The sequence below is a fragment of the Myiozetetes cayanensis genome, unplaced genomic scaffold, assembly GCF_022539395.1.
Source record: "Myiozetetes cayanensis isolate MyiCay16 unplaced genomic scaffold, myiCay2020 scf28, whole genome shotgun sequence".
Classification (NCBI taxonomy): domain Eukaryota; kingdom Metazoa; phylum Chordata; class Aves; order Passeriformes; family Tyrannidae; genus Myiozetetes; species Myiozetetes cayanensis.
The window spans coordinates 7,421,983-7,443,747 of NW_026087499.1; the positions used below are offsets into that span (position 1 = coordinate 7,421,983).

The 21,765-nt window shown below is 65.3% G+C and overlaps 1 protein-coding gene across 1 annotated transcript in view; it reads right to left on the minus strand.

Annotated features, from left to right (window-relative positions):
* HSPG2 (heparan sulfate proteoglycan 2) overlaps positions 1-21,765 on the minus strand; it is a 45,232-nt gene that overhangs the window by 3,281 nt on the left and 20,186 nt on the right. Inside the window, 55 exon segments of the mRNA XM_050322739.1 lie at positions 816-918; positions 1,625-1,857; positions 2,266-2,487; positions 2,936-3,034; positions 3,114-3,222; positions 3,295-3,404; positions 3,488-3,587; positions 3,667-3,811; positions 3,897-3,981; positions 4,199-4,315; positions 4,400-4,547; positions 4,628-4,740; positions 4,850-5,116; positions 5,549-5,646; positions 5,725-5,750; positions 5,752-5,921; positions 6,052-6,312; positions 6,538-6,717; positions 6,799-6,994; positions 7,072-7,253; positions 7,776-7,910; positions 7,985-8,128; positions 8,216-8,354; positions 8,438-8,589; positions 8,671-8,809; positions 8,893-9,044; positions 9,128-9,266; positions 9,352-9,503; positions 9,581-9,719; positions 9,816-9,967; positions 10,048-10,186; positions 10,507-10,664; positions 10,861-10,999; positions 11,447-11,601; positions 11,732-11,870; positions 12,006-12,160; positions 12,238-12,376; positions 12,459-12,604; positions 12,691-12,826; positions 12,910-13,052; positions 14,327-14,467; positions 14,554-14,676; positions 14,864-14,923; positions 15,412-15,592; positions 16,244-16,344; positions 16,422-16,532; positions 16,690-16,916; positions 19,109-19,195; positions 19,278-19,405; positions 19,488-19,601; positions 20,289-20,491; positions 20,494-20,518; positions 20,601-20,681; positions 20,774-20,866; positions 21,515-21,706. Of these exon segments, the coding sequence (XP_050178696.1) occupies positions 816-918; positions 1,625-1,857; positions 2,266-2,487; positions 2,936-3,034; positions 3,114-3,222; positions 3,295-3,404; positions 3,488-3,587; positions 3,667-3,811; positions 3,897-3,981; positions 4,199-4,315; positions 4,400-4,547; positions 4,628-4,740; positions 4,850-5,116; positions 5,549-5,646; positions 5,725-5,750; positions 5,752-5,921; positions 6,052-6,312; positions 6,538-6,717; positions 6,799-6,994; positions 7,072-7,253; positions 7,776-7,910; positions 7,985-8,128; positions 8,216-8,354; positions 8,438-8,589; positions 8,671-8,809; positions 8,893-9,044; positions 9,128-9,266; positions 9,352-9,503; positions 9,581-9,719; positions 9,816-9,967; positions 10,048-10,186; positions 10,507-10,664; positions 10,861-10,999; positions 11,447-11,601; positions 11,732-11,870; positions 12,006-12,160; positions 12,238-12,376; positions 12,459-12,604; positions 12,691-12,826; positions 12,910-13,052; positions 14,327-14,467; positions 14,554-14,676; positions 14,864-14,923; positions 15,412-15,592; positions 16,244-16,344; positions 16,422-16,532; positions 16,690-16,916; positions 19,109-19,195; positions 19,278-19,405; positions 19,488-19,601; positions 20,289-20,491; positions 20,494-20,518; positions 20,601-20,681; positions 20,774-20,866; positions 21,515-21,706 (7,723 nt within the window).

Genomic DNA, 21,765 nt, shown 5'->3' on the forward strand with positions numbered 1-21,765 from the left:
ACAGTGCACACACAGTGCACACACACTGCATACACACAGTGCACACACAGTGCACACACACAGTGCACACACAGTGCACACATAGAGCGCACACACAGTGCACACACACAGAGCACACACTGCACACACACAGAGCACACAGAGCACACACACAGAGCACACACAGCACACACACACAGAGCACACACAGAGCACACACACACAGCACACACAGTGCATACACAGAGCACACACAGAGCACACACACACAGTGCACACACACAGTGCACACACAGTGCACACACAGAGCACACACAGCACACACACAGAGCACACACACAGTGCACACACACAGTGCACACACAGCACACACATGTTCACACATGCACACACAGCACACACGTGCTCGCAGTACATGCATGCCCAGTGCCCATCCCCCACATGCACACACCCTTGCTCACACACAGAGCGCACACACGGCACACACACCTGCACCGTGTACCCACTGTGTGCACAGCACACGTGCTCGAATGCACATACATGTGCAGCGCGTGTGTGCACAGCGCAGGTGCGTACACACACGCAGGGGCATGCACAGTGCACACGAGCACACACCAGAGCACACAGGCACACACGCATGTGCACCGCCCACAGAGCACACCCCACGCGCAGCACGTGCACACACACACAGGTGTGCAGCACACACACGTGCACGTGCAGTGCACACACAGCAAACACACGTACAAAGGCACGTGCAGAGCACCCCGTCTCGTGTACAGACGCACATGCAGAGCACACACGTGTGCAAACACCCCCAGAGCCCCCCCGGGTCTCACCGCGTGTCCCCGGCCGACACGGTGCTCGCTGCCCGCAGGGCCGGACCCCCCGGCTGCGCAGGAACCGCTCCCGCAGCTCCAGCCGCTTCCCGTTGATGGACACCTGGGGTGACACCACACGGTCACCTCAGAGTGGGGACATCACACACGGTCACCTCAAAGTGGGGACACCCCATGGTCACCTCCCTGCCAGTGGGGGCACCTCCCAACACAGGACACCTCCCAAACAAGGGGGTCACGTCCCCAGTGAAGGGTCACCTCCCAAGGGGACACCAAGGGGACACCCATAGGTCATCTTTCCACCAAGGGGTCACCTTCCCAACAATGAGACACCATTAAGGGGACACCAAGGGGGTCATATCCCCGCCAATGGCAACGCTTCCCCAATGGGGGACACCAATGGGGTCACCTCGCCACCAGCAGGGTCACCTCCCAACCAAAGGGGTCACCAACAGGGTCACCTCCCCACTGAGGGGACACCAACAGGGACACCTCCCAACCAACAGGGTCACCTCCCCAATGAGGGGACACCAATAGTGTCACCTTCTCAACGAGGGGACACTAAAGGGAGTCTCCTCCCCAGTGAGGTGACACCAAGGGGAAGGTCACATCCCCACCAAAGGGACCCCAAGGTGGGGGGCTCAGATCCCCACCAAGGGGACACCAGGGAGGGGGTCACCTCCATACCAAGGGGACACCAAGGGGGGGTCACCCCCCCAAATGAAGGGACACCAAGGGGGATCAGGTCCCCACCAAGGGGACACCAAGGGTGTTTGTCCCAAGGGCGAGGGGACACGTGGGGGTCTCACCTCTCCGATGCAACCGCGGAAGGAGGCGTTGGTGGGGGGCCGCAGCGGGGGCTCGGTGCTCCCCAGGTACAGGGGGCTGCGCAGGTTCAGGCCCTGGCTCTTGCCGGGCGAGGAGCGTTTCACGGGGGCCGCGTCGTCCACCACGAGGGTCCCGTCCTTGTTCAGCCGCTCGGCCGTCACCCAGTGCCACTGTCCCAGCGCCACCGGGCCCGCGCTCCGCAGCACCGCCGGGCCTGGGGGTGGGGGGGCGTCACGGGGGGCACTGGCACCGCCTGGGGACCCTAACCCCTAAGGGGTGTGGTGCCAGGGGACCCCAGTGACACCGGGGTACTTCAGGGATGCCAAGGGGACCTCAAGAATGCCCAGGAGACCCCAGTGGTGCCAGAAGACCCCAGTGATGTCAAGGGACCCCTGGTGACAACTGGGGACCCAACTGTTGACCAGGGACCCTGAGAGCACCCAGGGCCCCAATGACACCAAGGGACCCCAGTGGTGCTGGGGGATCCCTGTGATGCTTGAGGACTCCAAGGGACCCCAGTGACACCGCTACTGGTCCCCTGTGACACCAATGAACCCTGGTACCGCCACGTCACCCCTTACCCCCGGGGTGCCCAGTGCGCCCTTGTCCCCGAGCCACCCACCTGAGCCCAGCTCGTAGCGGAACTCGAGGTGGCCCCCGACCATGGCCAAGGCCACGAAGTCCTCGACGGGGGCGGCTTTGCCGGCGCTGAAGAGCAGGAGCCCGTCGGGCGCCAGCGGCAGGAACTCGGCCTCCACGCGCAGCTCGTGGTGCACGTTGGTGAGGGGCGGGTACGACACGAAGGCTCCGTCCTCCTCGAAGGATGGCACGTTCACCGCCTCCCCTGCACACCCGAGCCAGGGCTGGGACCCCACCTCCATCCCCACAGGGGGACCCAACACCTCCATCCCCATGGTGCCCATCTCCCCAGGCTGGTCCCAATCCCTGTGCCAGTGTCCCCAGGGTGGTGCCAGCCCCTTATCCACCTCCCCAGGGTGGTCCCAACTGCATGCCCATCTCCCTAGAACAGTCCCAGCCCTCTTTTGTGCCCTCAGGGTGGTCCCAGCCCCATGTCATGTCCATGTCCATGTTCCAACCCTGTGCCCATCTCCCCGTGGTGGTTCCCATCCCATGCCCATACCTCCGCCCCATCCCTGTGTCCCCAGGGTGGTCCCCAGTCACATTCCCAAGTTCCCACAGTGGTCCCAGCCATGTCCCCATCTCCTGGGGCGGTCCCCACCCTGTGCCTTGTGCCCAGGACGGTGCCAGCCCCGTGTCCCCGTGTCACTCACCCTCAGTGCACCTGTCCCCGCTCTTGCCCAGGTGGCAGCGGCAGGTGTAGCCCTGCCCGTCCGGCCGGTTGACACAGGTGGCATCGGGCCCACAGGCCTCTGTGGGGTGACAGGCCATGAGCACCCACCCGGGAGGGGCAGCGGGGTGACATCCCCGCGGCAGGGTGGTGCCACCTACCCGGGTGACAGTGCAGGGCCTGCGAGTACTCGCAGTTGCTGCCGGTGAAGCCGTGGGGACAGCGGCACATGTAGGTGCCACTCTCGTCGTCCTGGCACACGCCGCCGTTCTGGGAAGGGGTGACACGGATGTCAGCCGTGGGTGGCGATGGGTGGGCACCTCCCACCCCCTCCAACCTCACCTGGCACGGCCGGTCCTGGCAGGTGGGACAGTTGGTGACACCGTGCGCCTGCAGGTCCATGTCCCCAAAGGCCACGTCCTCCCCTTGGATGCGGAGCTGGCGCACACAGCCTGCGCAGGGACAGGGATGGCATGACTGCCATGTGATGCCCACCCCCACCTCGCCCTGGTGCCCCCCTAAACCCAGCACTCACCCATGAAGCCGCGGCTGAGCCCCGTCTTGGCCACAGCGCCGATGTCGGGGTACCCGCCCAGGTACAGCTCCTCGTTCAGATCCAGCCCTTGGAACTTCCCCTGCGGGCACAGGCGGGTGGGCACCACCTCCACCACCCTGACCCCCACCCAGTACCCACCACCACCCCCCAATCACTACCTGAGAGGTACCATTAACGGAGGGGTGCCCGTCCAGGGCCAGCGAGCCCCAGGTGAGGTTGCGGAGCAGCCGCACGGTGTGGTACTGGCCCAGCCGCAGCGCCGTGGGGTGACGGATGGTGGCCATGCCCGAACCGGCGTCAAACCTGGTTGTTTTGGGGCACAAGGGGTGTGGGTGGGTGCTGGCACCCATCTCCCCCCTGTCCCAGAGCACCCACTCGTGGCTCTCACCTAAATTCGGGGCGGCCGCCCACCAACCCGAAGGAGATGAAGTCGGCGCCGCTGTTTTTCCGCTGCCCGTTGTAGAGGAGAAGCCCTGAGGGGTGACAGGGGGTCAGGCAGGAGGGTCCCCATCCTGGGGTGGGGGTCACATCCTAGAGGACCCCAAAATCCCCCCAGGATGGAGGAGAAACCCCCCATGAAGTGGAGGGGCTCAGATGAAACGAGAATGGGAGATAAAGGAGGGCGAGGGGAGGATAAAGGGAGCAGGAAACAGTGGAGGGGACATGGACATGTGGGGGACACAGGCTCACCATCAGCAGCATCAGGCCGGAAGCTGATGAGGATCTCAAACCTCTTGTAGGCGTCCTTGATGGTGGGCAGGGGGAGGAAGGAGCGGGGCGACTGCCCGAAATAGGGCACCAGGTGCTCTGCGGGGCCAGGGCGGGTCAGGAGGGTTGGGGGGACATCACCCCCGACCCTGCCCACCCCTCTGCCCGTGCGTTCCTGCTCACCCTGGACCTTGAGCACGTAGTAGGCCGTCTCCTGGCCGCGGTGGTTGCCGGCGGTGCAGGTGTAGACGCCGCCGTCCTCGGGCCGCACGGCCGGCAGTGTCAGCACGTTCCCCTCCACCCTGGCGCCCGCCGGCAGCTCCCCCTCCAGCTGTGCCGCAGCGGGGTGGGGTCAGCACCCGCACAGGGGTGCCCTCCGACCTTCCCCCACCCTCCATCCCTCCCTCTCACCTTGCTCCAGGTGATCTCCGGCACGGGGAAGCCGGACGCCAGGCACGGCAGGACAGCGGCCGATCCCACGGACACCTCCTTCACCTCGGGCTGCCCCGCGATCTGGGGGGCGGCTGGGGACGCACGGGGGTGTCACCACGGCTGCCGTGACACCATGTGTGTCCCCCCAGCTCCATGTGCATCCCCTAGCTCTGTGTGTGTCCCCCAGCTCGCCGTGCCCACCTTGCACGTGGAGGATGACGTGGGACTGGACGGTGCCCACGGCGTTGGTGGCGGTGCAGCGGTACTGCCCTGCGTCCGCCCGCTCCACCCGCTCGATGGTGAGGGTGCCAGCCTGCACCAGCACCCCGGGCCGGATGCGGCCCCCCACTTTGCTCCAGGTGACGTGGGGCCGGGGTTCACCCAAGCCCAGGCACTCCAGCTCCACAGTTGTCCCCACCAGCACCGTCTGCACGGCCGTCCGGATGTTGATCAGGGCCCTGGGGAGAGCTTGGGGCGACAGCAGGGTTTTGGGGTGACCCCCTGGCATGAGGAGGCATCACGGTCCAGGGTGCCACCAGAGGAGTGGGAGATGGGCAGAAATGGGGTGCTTGAGGGGATGAGGGGACTATTGGGAATGGGAATGGGGATGGGGAGACATTGAGGGTGTTGGGGTCCTCACGGGCACGGGGAGACATTGGGGGTACCAAGGTTGTGATGGGTATGGGGAGAGATTGAGAGTATTGGAATGCCTGTGGGCATGGGGAGAGATTTGGGGTTTCGGGGTGTCGATGGGCGTTGGGAGACATGGGAGGTGCCCAGGTGCCCATGGATTTAGGGGAATGGAAGGTTCTGGGGTGCCCCTGGGTGTGGGAGATGGAGGTACCAGGATGCCCGTGGGGGACAGGTCAGGGGTCCCCTGTGCCCCGGTGCTACTCCTACCCTGGATGGTGAGGGTGGTCCTGTCCTCCGCCTGCCCGCCCGGGGCGCTGGCCCGGCACACGTACACCCCCTGTGCCCCCCACGCCAGCTCCGGGATCCTGTGGGGACACAGCCGGGTGAGGGACCCCACAGGCAGTCAGGGTGGGTGTCCCACCTCCCCGTCCCCCGTTCCTTACCGCAGCACCCCATCCCGCACGCTGTGGGCTGGGGGGCAGCTCCCCACCCTCCTTCAGCCACTCCACGCGCGCCCGGGGGTCCCCGGACACGGCGCAGGCGAACTCGGCGGTGCCGCCCACCCCCTTGACGAGGCTCCCCGGGGTCACCCGCACTGCCAGGGGACCGCCACCGATGTCCACGCCTTCAGCAGGGCCACCTGGGAGGGACGGAGGACATCGATGGCACCAGCTGGCACTGGGATCAGCCGGGTGGGATGCAGAGCCCGGCGGTACCCTGGCTGCAGAGGGATGCAGAGCCCAGCAGTTCCCTGGCTGCAGAGCGCTCACCGTGGACGGCCACGCGGGCGAAGGCCTCGGCGGTGCCCACGCGGTTGGTGACCAGGCAGCGGTAGGCGCCGGCGTCGGCGGGGGCGGCGGGGCTGATGCGCAGGAGGCCGGCGCGGTGGGACACGCGCCCCGACAGGGTCCCGTTCACCTTGGCCCAGGTGTAGTGCAGCGGGGGGGTGCCGTGTGCCAGGCACTGCACCTGCAGCGCGTCCCCCGCCCGCACCGCCGCCTCCTCCGGGAGCACCGTGGCGTACGGAGGAGCTGCGGGATGAGCGGAGCCTCAGCGGGGATGGGGTCATGAATGGGTCAGCGAGGCAGGGAGGGTGCTGGAGCGGGGTGGAGGTGGGTGGGTGTTGGGATGGGTGAGGGTTGGATGGATCTGTGAGGAAGGGATGGATGGAGGAGTGGAGAAGAGATATGGATGGATCTACCAGGAGCAAAGGGATGGATGGATGGGCACCCAACCCCCTGGGACCCCCTCCTTACTCTCCACATCCAGGGTGATGAAGACCTCCGTGGAGCCGGCGGGGCTGGTGGCGTTGCAGATGTACTGGCCCGAGTCCTGCTGCGCGGCGCGAGGGATCACCAGGGTCCCGTTGACCACGCGGTGCTGCCAGGGCAGGGGCGCCCGCAGCTTCGACCACTCGATGCGCGGCTCCGGGTCCCCTACGGCCACAGCAGTGCCACCACGTCAGGCACCGCCAGCCATGCCCGTCCCCCCTCTCCCACCACCCCTCCCGCCCCTACCTCTGGCCGTGCAGTGCAGCGTGGCCGTGTCCCCAGCCACCACGGTGACGGTGGCCGGCGCGGTGACCTCAGGGGCGCCCGGGTGCCGCTGCTGCGCCGACTCCACGCTCACATCCACCCGTGCCTGCGCCGAGCCCAGCGCGCTGTGCGCCGTGCACACGTAGGTCCCGGCATGCTCTGGCTTGGCTGGCGAGAGCTGGGTGAGGGGACAGCGTGTGGGGTGAGCACTGGGCGTCCCCCAGAGCCCTGCAGCACCCCGGGGTGCCCCCTCACCTGCAGGATGGCCTGGCTGTCCATGTGCAGCAGGGTTTGGTGCTCCACCTTCTGCCGGGAGCCCAGCCGGCTCCAGCGCACCAGCGGCCGCGGTTCGCCCCGCCCCAGGCACTCCAGGCTCAGGGATTTGCCCTCCTTCACCGTCACGGGGCCTGGTGGCATCACTGACACGGTGGGGGCACCTGGAGGAGGAGGAGGACACGGTGTGGGGATGGGGACACCACCATGGGGGCACCATCACCCTGGGGACATCGGGAGCATGAGAAGGACAGGAGCATGGAGTGGGGATGGGGACACCGTCATCCCAGGGGCAACCAGAGCACATGGAGGAGCCAGGGATGGGGACATATCATCCCGGGGTCATCTAGAGCCCATGGAGGACATCGCCATGGGGATGGGGACGTCACAACCCCTGGAGCACATGGAGGACACCAGCATGGGGACATGGGCACCACCACTCCAGGTGAAGCATGGAGGGGACATGCAGTGTCTGGAACACATGAGGACACCAGCAAGGGGACAGGGACAGGGATGCCACCACCCTGGGGGCACCTGGAGAACATGAGGATGGGGACACCACCCCCCCAGGGAGACCTGGAGCTCACGAGAGACACTAACATGAGGATGCTGGTGGGGATACCACCACCCTGGGGGCATCTGGAGAACACAGGGACAGGGACAGGGCCACCACAGCCACCTCATACCTTGCACCACAAGGTTGACGACGCTGCTGGCGACGCCGAAGCGGTTGGAGGCCACGCAGTGGTAGGCGCCCTGGTTACCCACGTGGGCGCCGGTGATGGAGATGACAGAGCCATTGGTGCTGATCTTCACGTTGTCTGGGCAAGGAGGGGCCATCAGCACCAGGGCCACGCTGGGGGCCATGCCAGGGCCACCCTGGGGACCACCATACCTTGGAAGTGCTGGCCAGGTCCCATCCGCCAGGTGACGTTGACAGGCCGGGCACCGTCGTGGACGCGGCACTTGAAGGTGGCATCTTCGCCCGGTGCCACGGCCATGCTGTGCGGGTCGATGGAGATGATGGGGCTCTGCAGGCCTGCAGGGACAAAGGGACAGGGAAGACACGAGGTCACCCACGTCACCCACCCCCCTGCCATCCTCCCCACCCCACAGAGGCACTCACGGTAGCTGGAGCTGTCCCGGGAGGTGACGGTGACAGTGACGGTGGCCTCGCGGAACACGCTGCCCGTGTCTGCCCGGCACACGTACTCCCCCGAGTCGGCCACCGAGAGCTGCGACAGCCGCAGGCGGGACCCCGACATCTGGGGACATCACAACACCGGGTGGTGGCACCAACCAGCTACCCACAGCCACTGTCCCCCACCCCACAGGTGTCTCCTTCTACCTGGTGCTTGGCCGGGAGGGACCCCCCGCGCTTGTACCAGGTGATGGTGGCCTGTCCCTCCCCGGCCACCAGGCAGTCCAGGTCCAGGGTCTGCCCCTCGGTGACGGAGGACGCCGAGGACTCGATGCGGATGGGCGGTGTGATGGCAGAGGCTGCAGGGGAAGGGTTGGGGTGACTGTCCCCAGCCATCCCCCACACCGCAGGGGATCTGTCCCCCAGAGGGTGGCACTCACAGTGGGGTGGGTTGGCTCCATCATCGATGGTGACGATGAGGGACGTCTCCTGGGTGACGCCCCCCGATGTCACCCGGCACACGTACTCGCCCGAGTCGGCCGCCGTCACCTGGGGGATGCGCAGGCGGCTGCCCGACACCTCGGAGGGGACAATTTGGGGACAAGTCAGCACCGTAGAGCAGCGATGGGACAAACTCAAGGTGACCCCCCGCTGCGCCCTACCTGGTGGCCGACAGGCAGGGACCCCCCGCGCTTGTACCACGTCACGGTGGTGGGGCCAGACCCGGCCACCACGCAGTTGAGGTCCAGGGTCTGTCCCTCGGCGATGGCCGAGGACGAGGACTCGATGCGGAGGGGTTGGGAGGCACCAGAGGCTGGAGGGGACAGGGAAAGGGGACGTTTATCACCGAGGTGACACCCGACTGTCCCCAGGTGCTGCCCTCTCGCTCGCACTCACGGTAGTAGGTGCCGGCGCTGCTGGGCACAGTGACAATGACAGACGCCTCCTGCGTGACGCTGCCCAGGGTCACCCGGCACACGTACTCCCCAGAATCGGCCACTGCCACCTGGGCGAGGCGCAGGCGGGTCCCCGACACCTGGGGAGGTGACACGTTGGGGACGCATCAGTGCCTGTCGCGGGGCTGTGCCCTGCGGGGTGATGCCACCTGCCCCGTGTCCCACCTGGCTGTTGGGGGGCAGAGCCCCCCCGCGCCGGTACCAGGTGACATGGGGGTGACCCTGTCCTGCCACCATGCAGTTGAGGTCCAGAGTCTGTCCCTCGGTGACGGCAGCAGACGAGGTCTCGATCCTCACCGGCGGCGTGACACCGACGGCTGGGGGTGGCAGTGGGGTCAGGGGGGGCACCACCGTGTCCCCACTGTGTCCCTGTGTCACTGCCCACCCCTGGTACCGTAAGAGGAGCCAGCACCGCTCTGGATGGTGACGATGAGGGACGTCTCATGTGTGGCACTGCCCGATGTCACCCGGCACACGTACTCGCCCGAGTCGGCCGCCGTCACCTGCGGGATGCGCAGGCGGGTGCCCGACACCTGTGGGGGGTGACACAGGTGAGAATGGGGACACAAACCCCTCAAGACCCCCAGAAATCCCTTTCCCACCCCAAAATGCTCCTCAGTGTCCCCTACCTGGTGCTTGGCCGGGAGGGAACCCCCGCGCTTGTACCAGGTGACAGTGGCCTGTCCCTGCCCAGCTACGATGCAGTTGAGGTCCAGGGTCTGTCCCTCGGCCACGGAGGAGGACGAGGACTCGATGCGCACAGGGGGGGTGACGCCAGCAGCTGGGGACAGAGATAGGAAGGTCACCTCTCGCCCTGTAGCACTGTCCCCTGTCCCCCTGTCACCTCCTGTCCCCACTCACGGTAGGCGCCGGCCCCGCTGGGCTGGATGGTCACCACGATGGAGATCTCCTTGGTGGTGGCCCCGCTGGTCACTCGGCACACGTACTCGCCCGAGTCGGCCGCCGTCACCTGCAGCAGCCGCAGCCGGGAGCCAGACACCTGTGGGGAGGGGACACGGGGGTCACCAGGGCCATCAGCACTGGCACGGGGCCATCTGGGATGGCACAAGGCCACTCGAGTCTGCACAGGGACACTCGGGCTTCCCTGGGCCACCTGGGCTTATACGGGGTCATTTGGGCTCCCACAGTGTCACCTGGGCTTGCATGGGATCACTTGGGCTCCCACAGTCATGGGGCCACCTGGGCCTGCCCAGGGCCAACTGATCTGGGGTCACCTGGGCTTGTGTGGGGCCAGCTGAGTTTGCACAGAGCTGTGGGTCATCCTCCTCCCCTTGGTGACATCCCCTCCGTGTCCCCTACCTGGTGCTTGGCTGGGAGGGTACCCCCGCGCTTGTACCAGGTGACAGTGGCCTGGGCAGGGCTGGCGATGACACAGTTGAGGTCCAGGGTCTGTCCCTCGGTCACAGGGGATGACAGGGATGACGACTCGATGCGCAGGGGGGTCGTGTTGCCCGGGGCTGGGGATGGGAGGGGTTAGAGGTCACGGCCACCACCACACGTGACCCTCCAAGGGACACTGGGAGCCCGGGGATCTGGGATGGGCACGCACAGGGGTGCGTTCTCCAGGGAGCAATTCATCCCAGATCCCAGGACACTGCTGGGTCAGTGACACCCACCCACGGGTAACCTCCCATGTCCCCTGGCCCCACTCACGGTAGGTGCCGGCCCCGCTGGGCTGGATGGTCACCATGATGGAGGTTTCCTTGGTGGTGGCCCCGCTGGTCACTCGGCACACGTACTCGCCCGAGTCGGCCGCTGTCACCTGCAGCAGCCGCAGCCGGGAGCCAGACACCTGTGGGGAGGGGACACGGGGGTCACCAGGGCCACTGGGGCTTCCATGGGGCTGCTGGGACTTGTATGGGGCCATTTAGGCTTCCATGAGGCCATGTGGGCTTGAATGGGCAACCAGAGCTTGCATGGGCCACTTGGGCTTAAATGGGGTCAGCAGGACTCACTTGGGCCACCTGGGTTCGAATGGGGCCACCTGACCATGCATGGGCTACTTGGACTTGCATGGGTTTCGACAGGCAACACAACCTTGGATGTGCCACCAGGGCTTGTGTGGGGTCACTTGGGCTTGCCCAGGGTCACCTGACCTTGCATGGGCCACCAGGGCTTGGGTGGAGCTTCCTGATCCTGTGTGGGGTCACTTGGATTTGCCCAGAGTCACCTGGCCTTACACAGAGCTGGGAGTCAACCTTATTCACCCCCTCGGTGACGTCCCCTCCGTGTCCCCTACCTGGTGCTTGGCCGGGAGGGTCCCCCCGCGCTTGTACCAGGTGACAGTGGCCTGGGCAGGGCCACTGGCAATGACACAGTTGAGGTCCAGGGTCTGTCCCTCGACCACGGCGGAGGACGGGGAGTCGATGCGCAGGGGGGTGGTGTTGCCTGGGGCTGGGGACAGACACAGGAGGGGACACTGGTGACACCAGTGACCATGGCAGGGCACGGGAGCCACGACTCAGTGCTGAGGCACGTGGGGCCCCCCTGCTGGCACTGCCACCCCCCTGTCGTCCCCACTCACGGTAGGCGCCGGCCCCGCTGGGCTGGATGGTCACCATGACCGCGCTCTCCCTGGTGGTGGCCCCGCTGGTCACCCGGCACACGTACTCGCCCGAGTCGGCCGCCGTCACCTGCAGCAGCCGCAGCCGGGAGCCAGACACCTGTGGGGAGGGGACATGGGGGTCACCAGGGCCACCTGGGCTTGCACAACCCCAGCCACCATCCCTTGGAGGGGCAGGGCTGGGTCCTGCCACCACGTAGTCCCCCCTTGGTGACGCCCCCTCCATGTCCCCTACCTGGTGCTTGGCCGGGAGGGACCCCCCGCGCTTGTACCAGGTGACAGTGGCCTGTCCTTGCCCGGCCACCACGCAGTTGAGGTCCAGGGTCTGTCCCTCGGCCACAGTGGATGAGGACGCCTCGATCCGCACGGGGACACCAGAAGCTGGTGGTCCTGTGGGGGAGGGCAGAGCTGTGACCACCTGCTGGGGACCAGCACGTCCCCCGCGGTGCCACCACACCTGGTCTCACCATAGGACGAGCCGGCCGCGGCCACGACGGTGACGGTGACAGAGGCCTCGCGCACGGTGGTCCCCAGGCTCGCCCGGCACACGTACTCCCCTGAGTCAGCTGCTGTCACGTGGGGCACCCGCAGCTGGGACCCCGAGACCTGCGGTTGGGGACAGGCGCTGGTGTCACACAGCAGGGCACAGGGCAGGATTGGGGGTGCTGCCCACCCCACTGAGCCCCACCTGGTGCCCGGCGGGCAGGGAGCCCCCGCGCTTGTACCACACCACGGTGGCAGAGCCGGGCCCTGCCACCACACAGTCCAGGTCCAGGGTCTGCCCCTCGGCGATGGATGGGGACGAGGACTCGATGCGGACGGGCGGCGCCGTCCCTGTGGGGAGCAAACCGGGGCACACGGGTGGGTTATGGCCCCCAAAACCACCCCCAAACCCCTCCGGCGTCCCCCACCCTCCTCACCTGGCACCACAGCCACCTCGATGGCGGCGCGGGCCGTGCCGGCGGCGCTGGTGCCCACGCAGAGGTAGATGCCGCCGTCGGCCGCCGTCACGGCGGGGATGACCAGTGTGGCGATGTCACCGTGCTCGGAGCGCGACTGTGGCACCAGGATGGGTGTGAGCGGCACCCGCAGTGCACCCACACCCCCCCCAGCACCCAGGGGTGCCGTGCCCTGCTCACCTGAGGCGGCAGGGTGCCCCCCTGCTTCTCCCAGGTGATGGTGGCGGTGGGGGACCCCGAGACCCGGCAGTAGAGCCGCACCGTGGAGCCCTCCTGCACCTCCGTCCGCTCCGGGCTCACCTGCACCTGAGGCGTGCCGGCAGCTGCGGGAACGGGGGGGTCAGGGGGCTGCTGGGGGTGGGGAGAGGCGGGGTGGGGGGTGGGGACAACGGGGGTGACATGAGCAAGGCAGACAATGAGGATGATGGGGACAATGGGACGGTGGGGGTGATGGGGACAATGGGATTGTGGGGATGATGGGGATGATGGGGGTGACGTGTGATGTAGATGATGAGGATGATGGGGGGACAAAGGGATGGTCTGGATGATGGGAACAAGGGGGTGATGGGGACAATGGGACAATGGGGATGATGGGGACAATGGGGGCAATGTGGGTGATGGGGACAGTGGGGATGATGGGGACAATGGGACAATGGGGGTGGTGGGGACAATGAGGATAATGGGCACAATCGGGGTGACATGAATGATGCAGGTGATGAGGATCATGGGGATAATGGGGGTGTCCCTGGACAATGGGACAATGAGGATGATGGGGACAATGGGACGATGGGGGTGATGGGGACAATGGGGACAATGGGGACAATGGGGCAATGACATGAGTGCTGCTGATGAAGAGGATGAAGTGGGAAGTGGGATGATGAGGGTGATGGGGGCGATGGGGGACAATGACAGTGACAGAGGTGATGGAGATGATGAGGATGATGGAGACAATGGGATGATGGAGATGATGGGGACAATGGGAGCAGGAGGGACAGTGGGGTTGACAAGTGATGCAGACAAGAATGTTGGGGGTGATGGGACAATGGGGAACAATAAAGGCAATGGAGGTGACAGAGATGATGAGGATGATGAGGATGATGGGGTCAGTGGGATGATGGAGATGATAAGAATGATGAGGATGATGGGGTCAGTGGGATGATGGAGATGATGAGGATGATGGGGTCAGTGGGAATTATGAGACAATGGGATGATGGGGGATAGAGGGGATGATGAGGATAACGGGGGATGGCAGAGATGATGGTCACAGGCATGATGGGAATGAGTGGGATGGAAAATGGGAGATGACATGGGATAATGGTGACATGGATGATGAGGGTGATGGGGATGACGGGGATGACAGGGATTATGCAGACCATGGGGACAAGGGAGATGGACAGTGGTGACAATGGGGAGCAACAGGGACGATGGGGGATGATGGGAGCAAGAGAGGTGGCAGGGACGATGGGGACAATAGGGGTGATGAAGATGATGGGGATGATGGGGTGACAGGGATGATGGAGATGCTGGGGATGCTGGGATGGGCAATGGGGATGACAGGGACAGCAGGGGCGGTGGGGATGACGGTGACACGGCTCACCTTGCACGTGCAGGTACCCCCGCGCCGTGTGCTGCCCGGCGCTGCTGCGTGCCCGGCACTCGTAGTGCCCCTCGTCGGCGGGTTCCACGGCGCCGAACCGCAGCGTCCCGCCCTGCACCACGGCCTGCGGCGGCAGCGCTCCTGCGGGGGCACAGCCGGTGTCACCCCCCCGCCAGCGCCTCCCCACACCCAGTGACAGTGTCCCCCCGCCCCCTGCGGGCACCTACCGAGCCACTCGAGGGTGGGTGCGGGGCTGCCGGTGCCCACGCAGCGGAACTCTGCCGGCTGCCCCGGTGCCACGCTCAGCTGCGCCGGCTCCACGCTGGCGGTGGGGGCGGCAGCGGTGCCGGCTGCGGTGACACGGGGGGAGGGAAGGGGGGGCTCAGGGCTCGCCAGGCCCCCCCCCCCGGTGCTGGTGGGGCGGTGGGAAGCGGGGGCGGCGTGGCACGGCTGGCAGCGGGGTGAGCGGTGGAGCCCCGGCATGCAGCGGGTGGGGCAGCGTGTGGACCCCCCCGGGAGACCCCCGTGGTGACTTACCCGGTCTGTGCCCCTCCATAAACTCCACGGGGCCGTAAAACATCTGAGTCTTGGAGGCAGCTGCAAGAGGGTGGGGGGTGTCAGGGGAGTGTGCCCATCGCCCTGGGGTCTGGGCACTGAACCTGCCACCACCCAGGGTCAGGGCCCACAGGTGCCCACCCCCCATCACCAGAGCTCTCCATCCCCACGGTCTCAGGACTCACAGGTCCCCATCCCGATGGTATCAGAACCCCCTGGTACCCATCCCTGTGGGTACCCTGTTGCAGGACCCACAGGTACCCACCCCTGTGGTCTCAGGACCCACAGGTGCTCATTCCCATGGCATTAGGACCCACAGGTGCCCATCCCCCATCACCAGAGCTCATGGGTCCCCATTCCCATGGTACCAGAACCCCCTGGAGAACATCCCCGTGGTATCAGGACACACAGGTGCCCATCCACCTGGTGCCAGGACCCACATGCCCCCATCCCTATGACCTCAGGCCCCCCCGGTGCCCCTCCCTGTGGTCTCAGGGCCCCCTGTGCCCATGGCCGTGGGTGGGACTGACCCTGGACGTAGAGCGTGGCAGTGCCCTGGTCCATGTCCAGCATGTTGGAGCCGGTGCACACGTAGACCCCGGCGTCCTGGGGCCGCACCCCGCGCAGCGTCAGGATCCCGTTGAAGTCCACGGCACCCGCGGGCAGCGTCCCGTGGTTCTGCCGCGTCCACACCAGGGTGTAGGCGGGGGACTGGTGGGGAGACACGTGGGTAGGCCTGAGGCCATGGGGGCGGGCGTGCCAGGGGGGCACATGCCTGGCTGAGTATGCACCGGGGAGAGGTGGGTACCCAGAGGTGGCTCACAGAGCTATATGGGAACCAAAGGGTGTTTGGGGGGTCTGTAGGGGCACGCAGGGGTGTCCTTGTGCCCCGGCTGTCCCCCTGGGCACTCAAGGGTGTCCCCATGCCCTGCACAGCCCCATGCAAGTCTAGAGGTGTCCCTATGCCCTGGATGTCCCCATAGGTAATGATAGGTGTCTCTGTGCCCCCCATGGGCCCCCAGGAGTGTCACCTTAACCTGAACGACCCTGTGGGCACCCAGAGATGTCCCCATGGGCATCCAAAGGTGACCCTGTGCCCTGGATGTCCCTAAGGGCATGCAGGGGTGTCCCTGTGGCCACCCATAGCTCTCCGTGCCCTGCACGTCCCCAGGAGCACCCCAGGGTGCTCACATGCCCTGTGTGGCCAGGTGGGCCCCCAACGGTGTCCCTGTGCACCCTGAATGTCCCCATGGGCATCCAGAGAGGTTCTCGTGCCCTGCATGTCCCTACAATCACCCAAGGGTGTCCCTGTGCCCCCGAGGGTGCCCTGCAGCCCCTGCCATGCCATGCCCCTGCCCTCACCTTGCTCTTGGCAGTGCAGACGAAGGTGACGTCGGCGCCCGGCTGCACCCGCTGCACCCGCTTCTCCTCCACGGTGACGGTGATGGGCTTGTCGGGGGTCTCTGCACCCACACACAGGGACAGCTGAGCCCACCCTGTCCCCCCTCCACACCCTCCCCACCCCGTGCCAGCGCCCTACCAGTGACGATGACCTCGGCGCGGCTGGCGTTGCTGTGCCGGAGATTGCGGCAGGAGCACACGTAGACTCCGGCCTCCGAGGGCTGGATGCTGGGGAAGTGCAGCTCCTCGCCTGGGGGACACGCAGGTGACACCCCCGCACACCCCACACCCCCCTCGGGGACCCTCTGATGTCACCCCGAGCTGCCTCGAGCCACCTCACACCTTGCTGGTGCTGACACCCCACACACCCCCCTTGGGGACACCCCGATGTCCCCCCCTCCCCGTACCTTGCCGGCGGCTCTGGGCGCCCTCGGGGAGGGCTCTGCCGTCCTCCCGCACCCAGTGGTAGTAGAGGGGGGGTTCCCCCGTGGCCTGGCACCGCAGGGTGACGGCGCTGCCCCGCGGCACTGCCGTGCGCGGGGGGTGCACCCGCACGGCCAGCGCGGGCGGGGGGCCCGCGGGGACACAGCCCTGCCCGCGCACCGTGGGGTCACCCTGGTACCCGGGGGCACAGCTGTGGGGGCAGAGACGCCGTTATGGGGGTGCCTCGGGGCGTGTTTGGGGTGAGGGGGGGTATGTGGGGGTGAGAGTATGAGGGTACATGGGGTGGGGGTATTGGGGTGTGTGTGGGGGTGAGAATACTGGGGTACAGGGGTGGGTACATTGGGGAGGGTGTATTGGGGTACACGGGGGGGGGTGTGCTGGGGTATATTGGGGTGTATTTGGGGGTGATATGTTGGGGCACATGGGGTGGGTATATTGGGGTATATTTGGGGGTGATATGTTGGGGGACATTGGGTGGGTATATTGGGGTATATTTGGGGGTGATATGTTGGGGGACATGGGGTGGGTATATTGGGGTATATTTGGGGGTAATATGTTGGGGTACATGGGGTGGGTGCATCGGGGTGGATACAGGGTGAGTATCTTGGAGTTACCTAAGGTGGGTATATTGGGGTGGGCGTATTGGGGTGGGAGCATTGGGGTGCATAGGGGGGACAGCACCTTAGGGTACATAAGGTGGGTATATTGGGGTAAGCCTATCAGGGCTGGGTTTATAGGGTGAGCATATTGGGGTACCTACACGGCAGTGAGCACATTGGGGGGCATATATTGGGGTGGGTAAACTAGGGTGAGGATATTGGGGTGCAGCTATTTGGGTGAGCACATCAGGGTGGGGATACTGGGGTGGGTGTAATGGGGCGGGTATATTATGGTGACTGTATCAAGGCGGGTATGAGGCTGAGCATTTTGGGGTGAGTATATTGGGGTGAGGCCACTGGGGTAGGTGTACTGGGGTGGGTGTACTGGGGTCCAGATGATCAGGGTGAGCCCATCAGGATGCATAGACTGGGGTGAGCTCATGGGGTGAGCACGTCAGGGTGGGTATATCGGGGTGGGTATAATGGGGTGATGTATCGGGGTGACTGGGTCAAGGTGGGTATAGGGGTGAGCATTTGGGGTGGGTCTCTTGGGGTGGGTATAAGAAGGGGGAGCATTTTGGGGTGGGTCTGTTAGGAGAAATCCATCGGGGTGAGTGCATCGGGGTGGGTATGTCAGGGTGAACACTTTGGGGTGGGTGTATTGGGGTGAGCACTTTGAGGGGGGTGTATTGGGGTGAGCTCATTGGGGTGAGCACCGTGGGGTGGGTGTGCTGGGGTGAGCACATCAGGGTGGGTTTTTGGGGGTGGGAATAGGGGTGAGCTCATGAGGGTGGGTTTGGGGGTGGGTATATGGGTGTAAACCCATGGGGTGGATTTGGGGTGGGTATATAGGGGTGAACCCATGGGGGTGGGTATGTAGGGGCGTGTATATGGGGGTGAGCCCATGGCGGAGGGGTTTAGGGGTGAGTCCATGGGGGATGGGTTTTTGGGGTGGATATGTTGGAGTGAGTCCATGAGGGTGGATATTTGGGGGTGTGTATATGGGGTGGGGTATATGAGGTGAGCCCATGAGGGTGCATTTATGGGGGTGGGGTTTTGGGGGGGGTATATTGGGGTGAGCCCATAGGGGTGGGTATGTGGGGGTGGTTCTGGGGGTGGGTACATCAGGGTGGATATATGGGGGTGAACCTACTGAGGTGGGGTTTTGGGGGTGGATGTAAGAGGGGTGAGCCCATGGGGGTGGATATGTGGGTGTGGGGTTTTGGAGGTGGGTATATGGGGGTGAGCCCATAGGGGTGGGTTTTGGGGTGGAAATGTCAGGGTGAGCCCGTGGGGTGGGTATTTGGGGGTGAGCCCATGGAGTTGAGCCCATAGGGGTGGGTTTTGGGAGAGTGTATATGGGGGTGTGTATAGGGAGTTGAGTCCATGGGGGTGGGTTTTTGGGGGTGGGTATATGGGGTTGAACCCATGGGGGTGGGTTTTTGGGGTGGGTATATGGGGGTTGAGCTCATGGGGTTGGGTATATGGGGGTGAGCCCATGGGGGTGTGTATATGGGGGTGTGTATATGGGGTTGAGCTATGGGGGTGGGTATATGGGGGTGTGTATATGGGGGTGTGTATATGGGGGTGAGCCCATGGGGTGGGTTTTGGGGGTGGGTATATGGGGTTGAGCCCATGGGGGTGGGTATATGGGGGTGTGTATATGGGGTTGAGCCCATGGGGGTGGGTTTTGGGGGTGGAAATGTTGGGGTGAGCCCATGGGGGTGGGTATATGGGGGGTATATGGGGGTACACCGGGGTGTGTTTCGGGGTGCAGCCTCACCGCTCGCAGTACTGCCCGGTGTAGCCCGGCTCGCAGGCGGTGCAGCGGTACCCGCCACCTCCCAAACTCTCACACGTCCTGGAAAACCTGCAGGGACACGGTAGGGTGGGGGCACAGCCCCTGCCAGCACCCCCAGCCCCTCTCCCCCCATTCCCACGCTGGCACCCACTGGTTCTCGGGGTACGGGAGGGGGCAGGCGCAGGGCTGGCAGTCCTCGGGGGTCCCGGCCGTGGCGTCCCCGTAGAAGCCGGGGGCACACTGGTCACAGAAGTCCCCTGCCGTGTTGTGCAAACACCCCTGGGCGTGGGCGGCACAGATCGGGGGGGTCAGGGCCGGGATGGCACCACGGCCCCCAAACGCGCCCAACGCAGGCCCTTACGGAGCAGGCGCCGCTCTCGGGGTGGCAGCTCTCGGAGTGCCCGTTGCACTCGCACAGCTCGCAGTGCCCCAGGTACAGCCCCCCCCCGGTGCGGGTGTACCCGGGGGCACAGTCCTGCGGGAGAGGACAGTCAGGGACCCCCCCACACACACAGGGAGAGGGGCGTGGGGTGGGAGGGAGTGGGGGAGGATGGGGACGATGGGAGGGTGATGGGGGAGTGATGGGGTGATTGGGGGTGATGGGGAGGATGGGAGGGTGATGGGGTGATGGGGGAGTGATGGGGTGAATGAGGGGTAATGGGGAGGATGGGAGGATGAGGGGGATAATGGGGGAGATGATGGGGTGTGATGGGGGGAGCTGCCAGGGAGGTGATGGAGGGGTGATGGGGATGCTGGAGATGTTGAGGGGTCCTGGGGACAATGCGGGGGATGCTGGGGGTGATGGGCAGTGATGGGGACGCTGGGGGATGATGGTGGAGGGACTATGAGGGTGATGGGGGATGATTGGGGTGATGGGGGATAATGGGGGTGATGGGGGGAATGATTGGGGTGATAGGGGATGATGGAGGATAATAGGGGATAATGAGGGTGAAGGGGAGATGCTGAAGGGGTGATGGGGGTGTTACTGGGGGGAGGATGGAGGGATGATGGAGGTGAGGCTGGGGATGCTGGAGGGTGATGGGGAGACGCTGGGGGGGATGTAATGACAGGGGAGATGGGGGTGATACAGGGATGGAGGATGGGGACACAACTGGGGTGCTGGGGTGACACAGAAGGGGTGACAGGGTGACACTGGGCCCACCTGGCAGGACAGCCCATGGTAGCCGGGTGGGCAGCGACACTCTTCCACCTCGGGGGCGGGGGGCAGGCCGGGCTGGGGGGGCACGGCCGTGTCCATGGCCACGTTGGCAATGCCAGCTGAGGCCGTGCTCGTGGAGTAGGTGGCCCGGATCAGGATCTCGTCCAGGTCCGCCAGGGCCATCAGCAGGTGCTCCCGCGTGCCGGCTGCCCATCTGGCCGCTGCCAGTATTGCTGAAGGGACAGGGGGGTCACAGGGGGCACACGCCCCAGGGAAAGGGGACACCAGGGACAGAAGCCACCCACCCCCTCCTACCTCCCGGAAAATGATCTCGAAGGCCTGGGGCGTCCGCGGGGGCAGGTCAGGTTGATGGGCCACCAGCGTGATGTCGTTGCCCTGTGGATGGGGGGGTCAGGGGGGTCCTGGTGCCACCCCCTGTCCCTGTGCCACCCCCCTGTCCCTGTGCCACCCAAAGAGCTGCCCCGTACCGTGATCTGGATGTCGGCGTCGGGCTGGGGGGCTCCCGGGCCCCCCGGGGTGTAGGTGAGGGTGTAGCGCAGCCGCCCACCGTAGGAGCCCACCTGGACAGGGACACGGGAGCGGGATGGGAGCGGGAAGGGTGGGAGAAATATGGGGAAGGGAAAGGGAATGGGAAGGGAAGGGCAAAGGGAAGAGGAAGAGGATGGGGATGATGGGGATGGGGTGGGGATGGCAAAGGTGATGAGATGAAATAGGGATGAGGAAGAGGAAAGGGACGGGAAAAGGGGAATGGGAACAGGATAGGGATGGCAAGAAAATGGGGAGGGGAGGACATGGGATGGGAGAGGAGGGGAGAGGAAGGGAGGAGGAAAGGGAAGAGGAAAAGAATGGGGATGATGATGGGGATGGGGTGGGACAAGACAGGGATGAGAAAGGGGAAAGTATGGGAAAAGGGAAAGGGGCAAAGGGGAAAAAGACAAGGTGGAAGAGGAGAGGGGAAAAGAGGAAACAGGGAAGGGCAAGGGGAGAAGGGGAAAGGAAAAAAGAAAAAGCAATAAAGAAGAAGCAGAAAGAAAGAAGAAATGGGAGAAGGAAGAAGCAAAAGGGAAGAAGAAAAGGTCAGAGATGAAGAGGCTGTGCCCACCTCCCCTCCAGCAGCACCCAGGGGTGCCCATGGGGGTAGGGGTGCAGCCCTGGCTGGCTGGGTGCTCCCACGGGCACCCCATCCCCCTGGGGGGTCACCCCCTTACCTTGTCCCCCTGGTAGGGGGGTGGCAGCTGCCAGTAGTAGGAGTCGGGGGGCAGCTCTCCGAAGCGCTCGTAGGTCAGGATGGGGTGGGGGGTGCCCGGTTGGACCCCGAAGCCGCTGCCCACGCGGGTGCTGCGCTGCCGGTTCACCAGGGCGAACCCCTGGGCATCCCCTGGAGCAAAGGGCGTCTGGACCTGCGGGATTGGGGGTGGTCAGCGGGGTCAGAGACAGGGGGGCACCCTGGGTGGGCCCT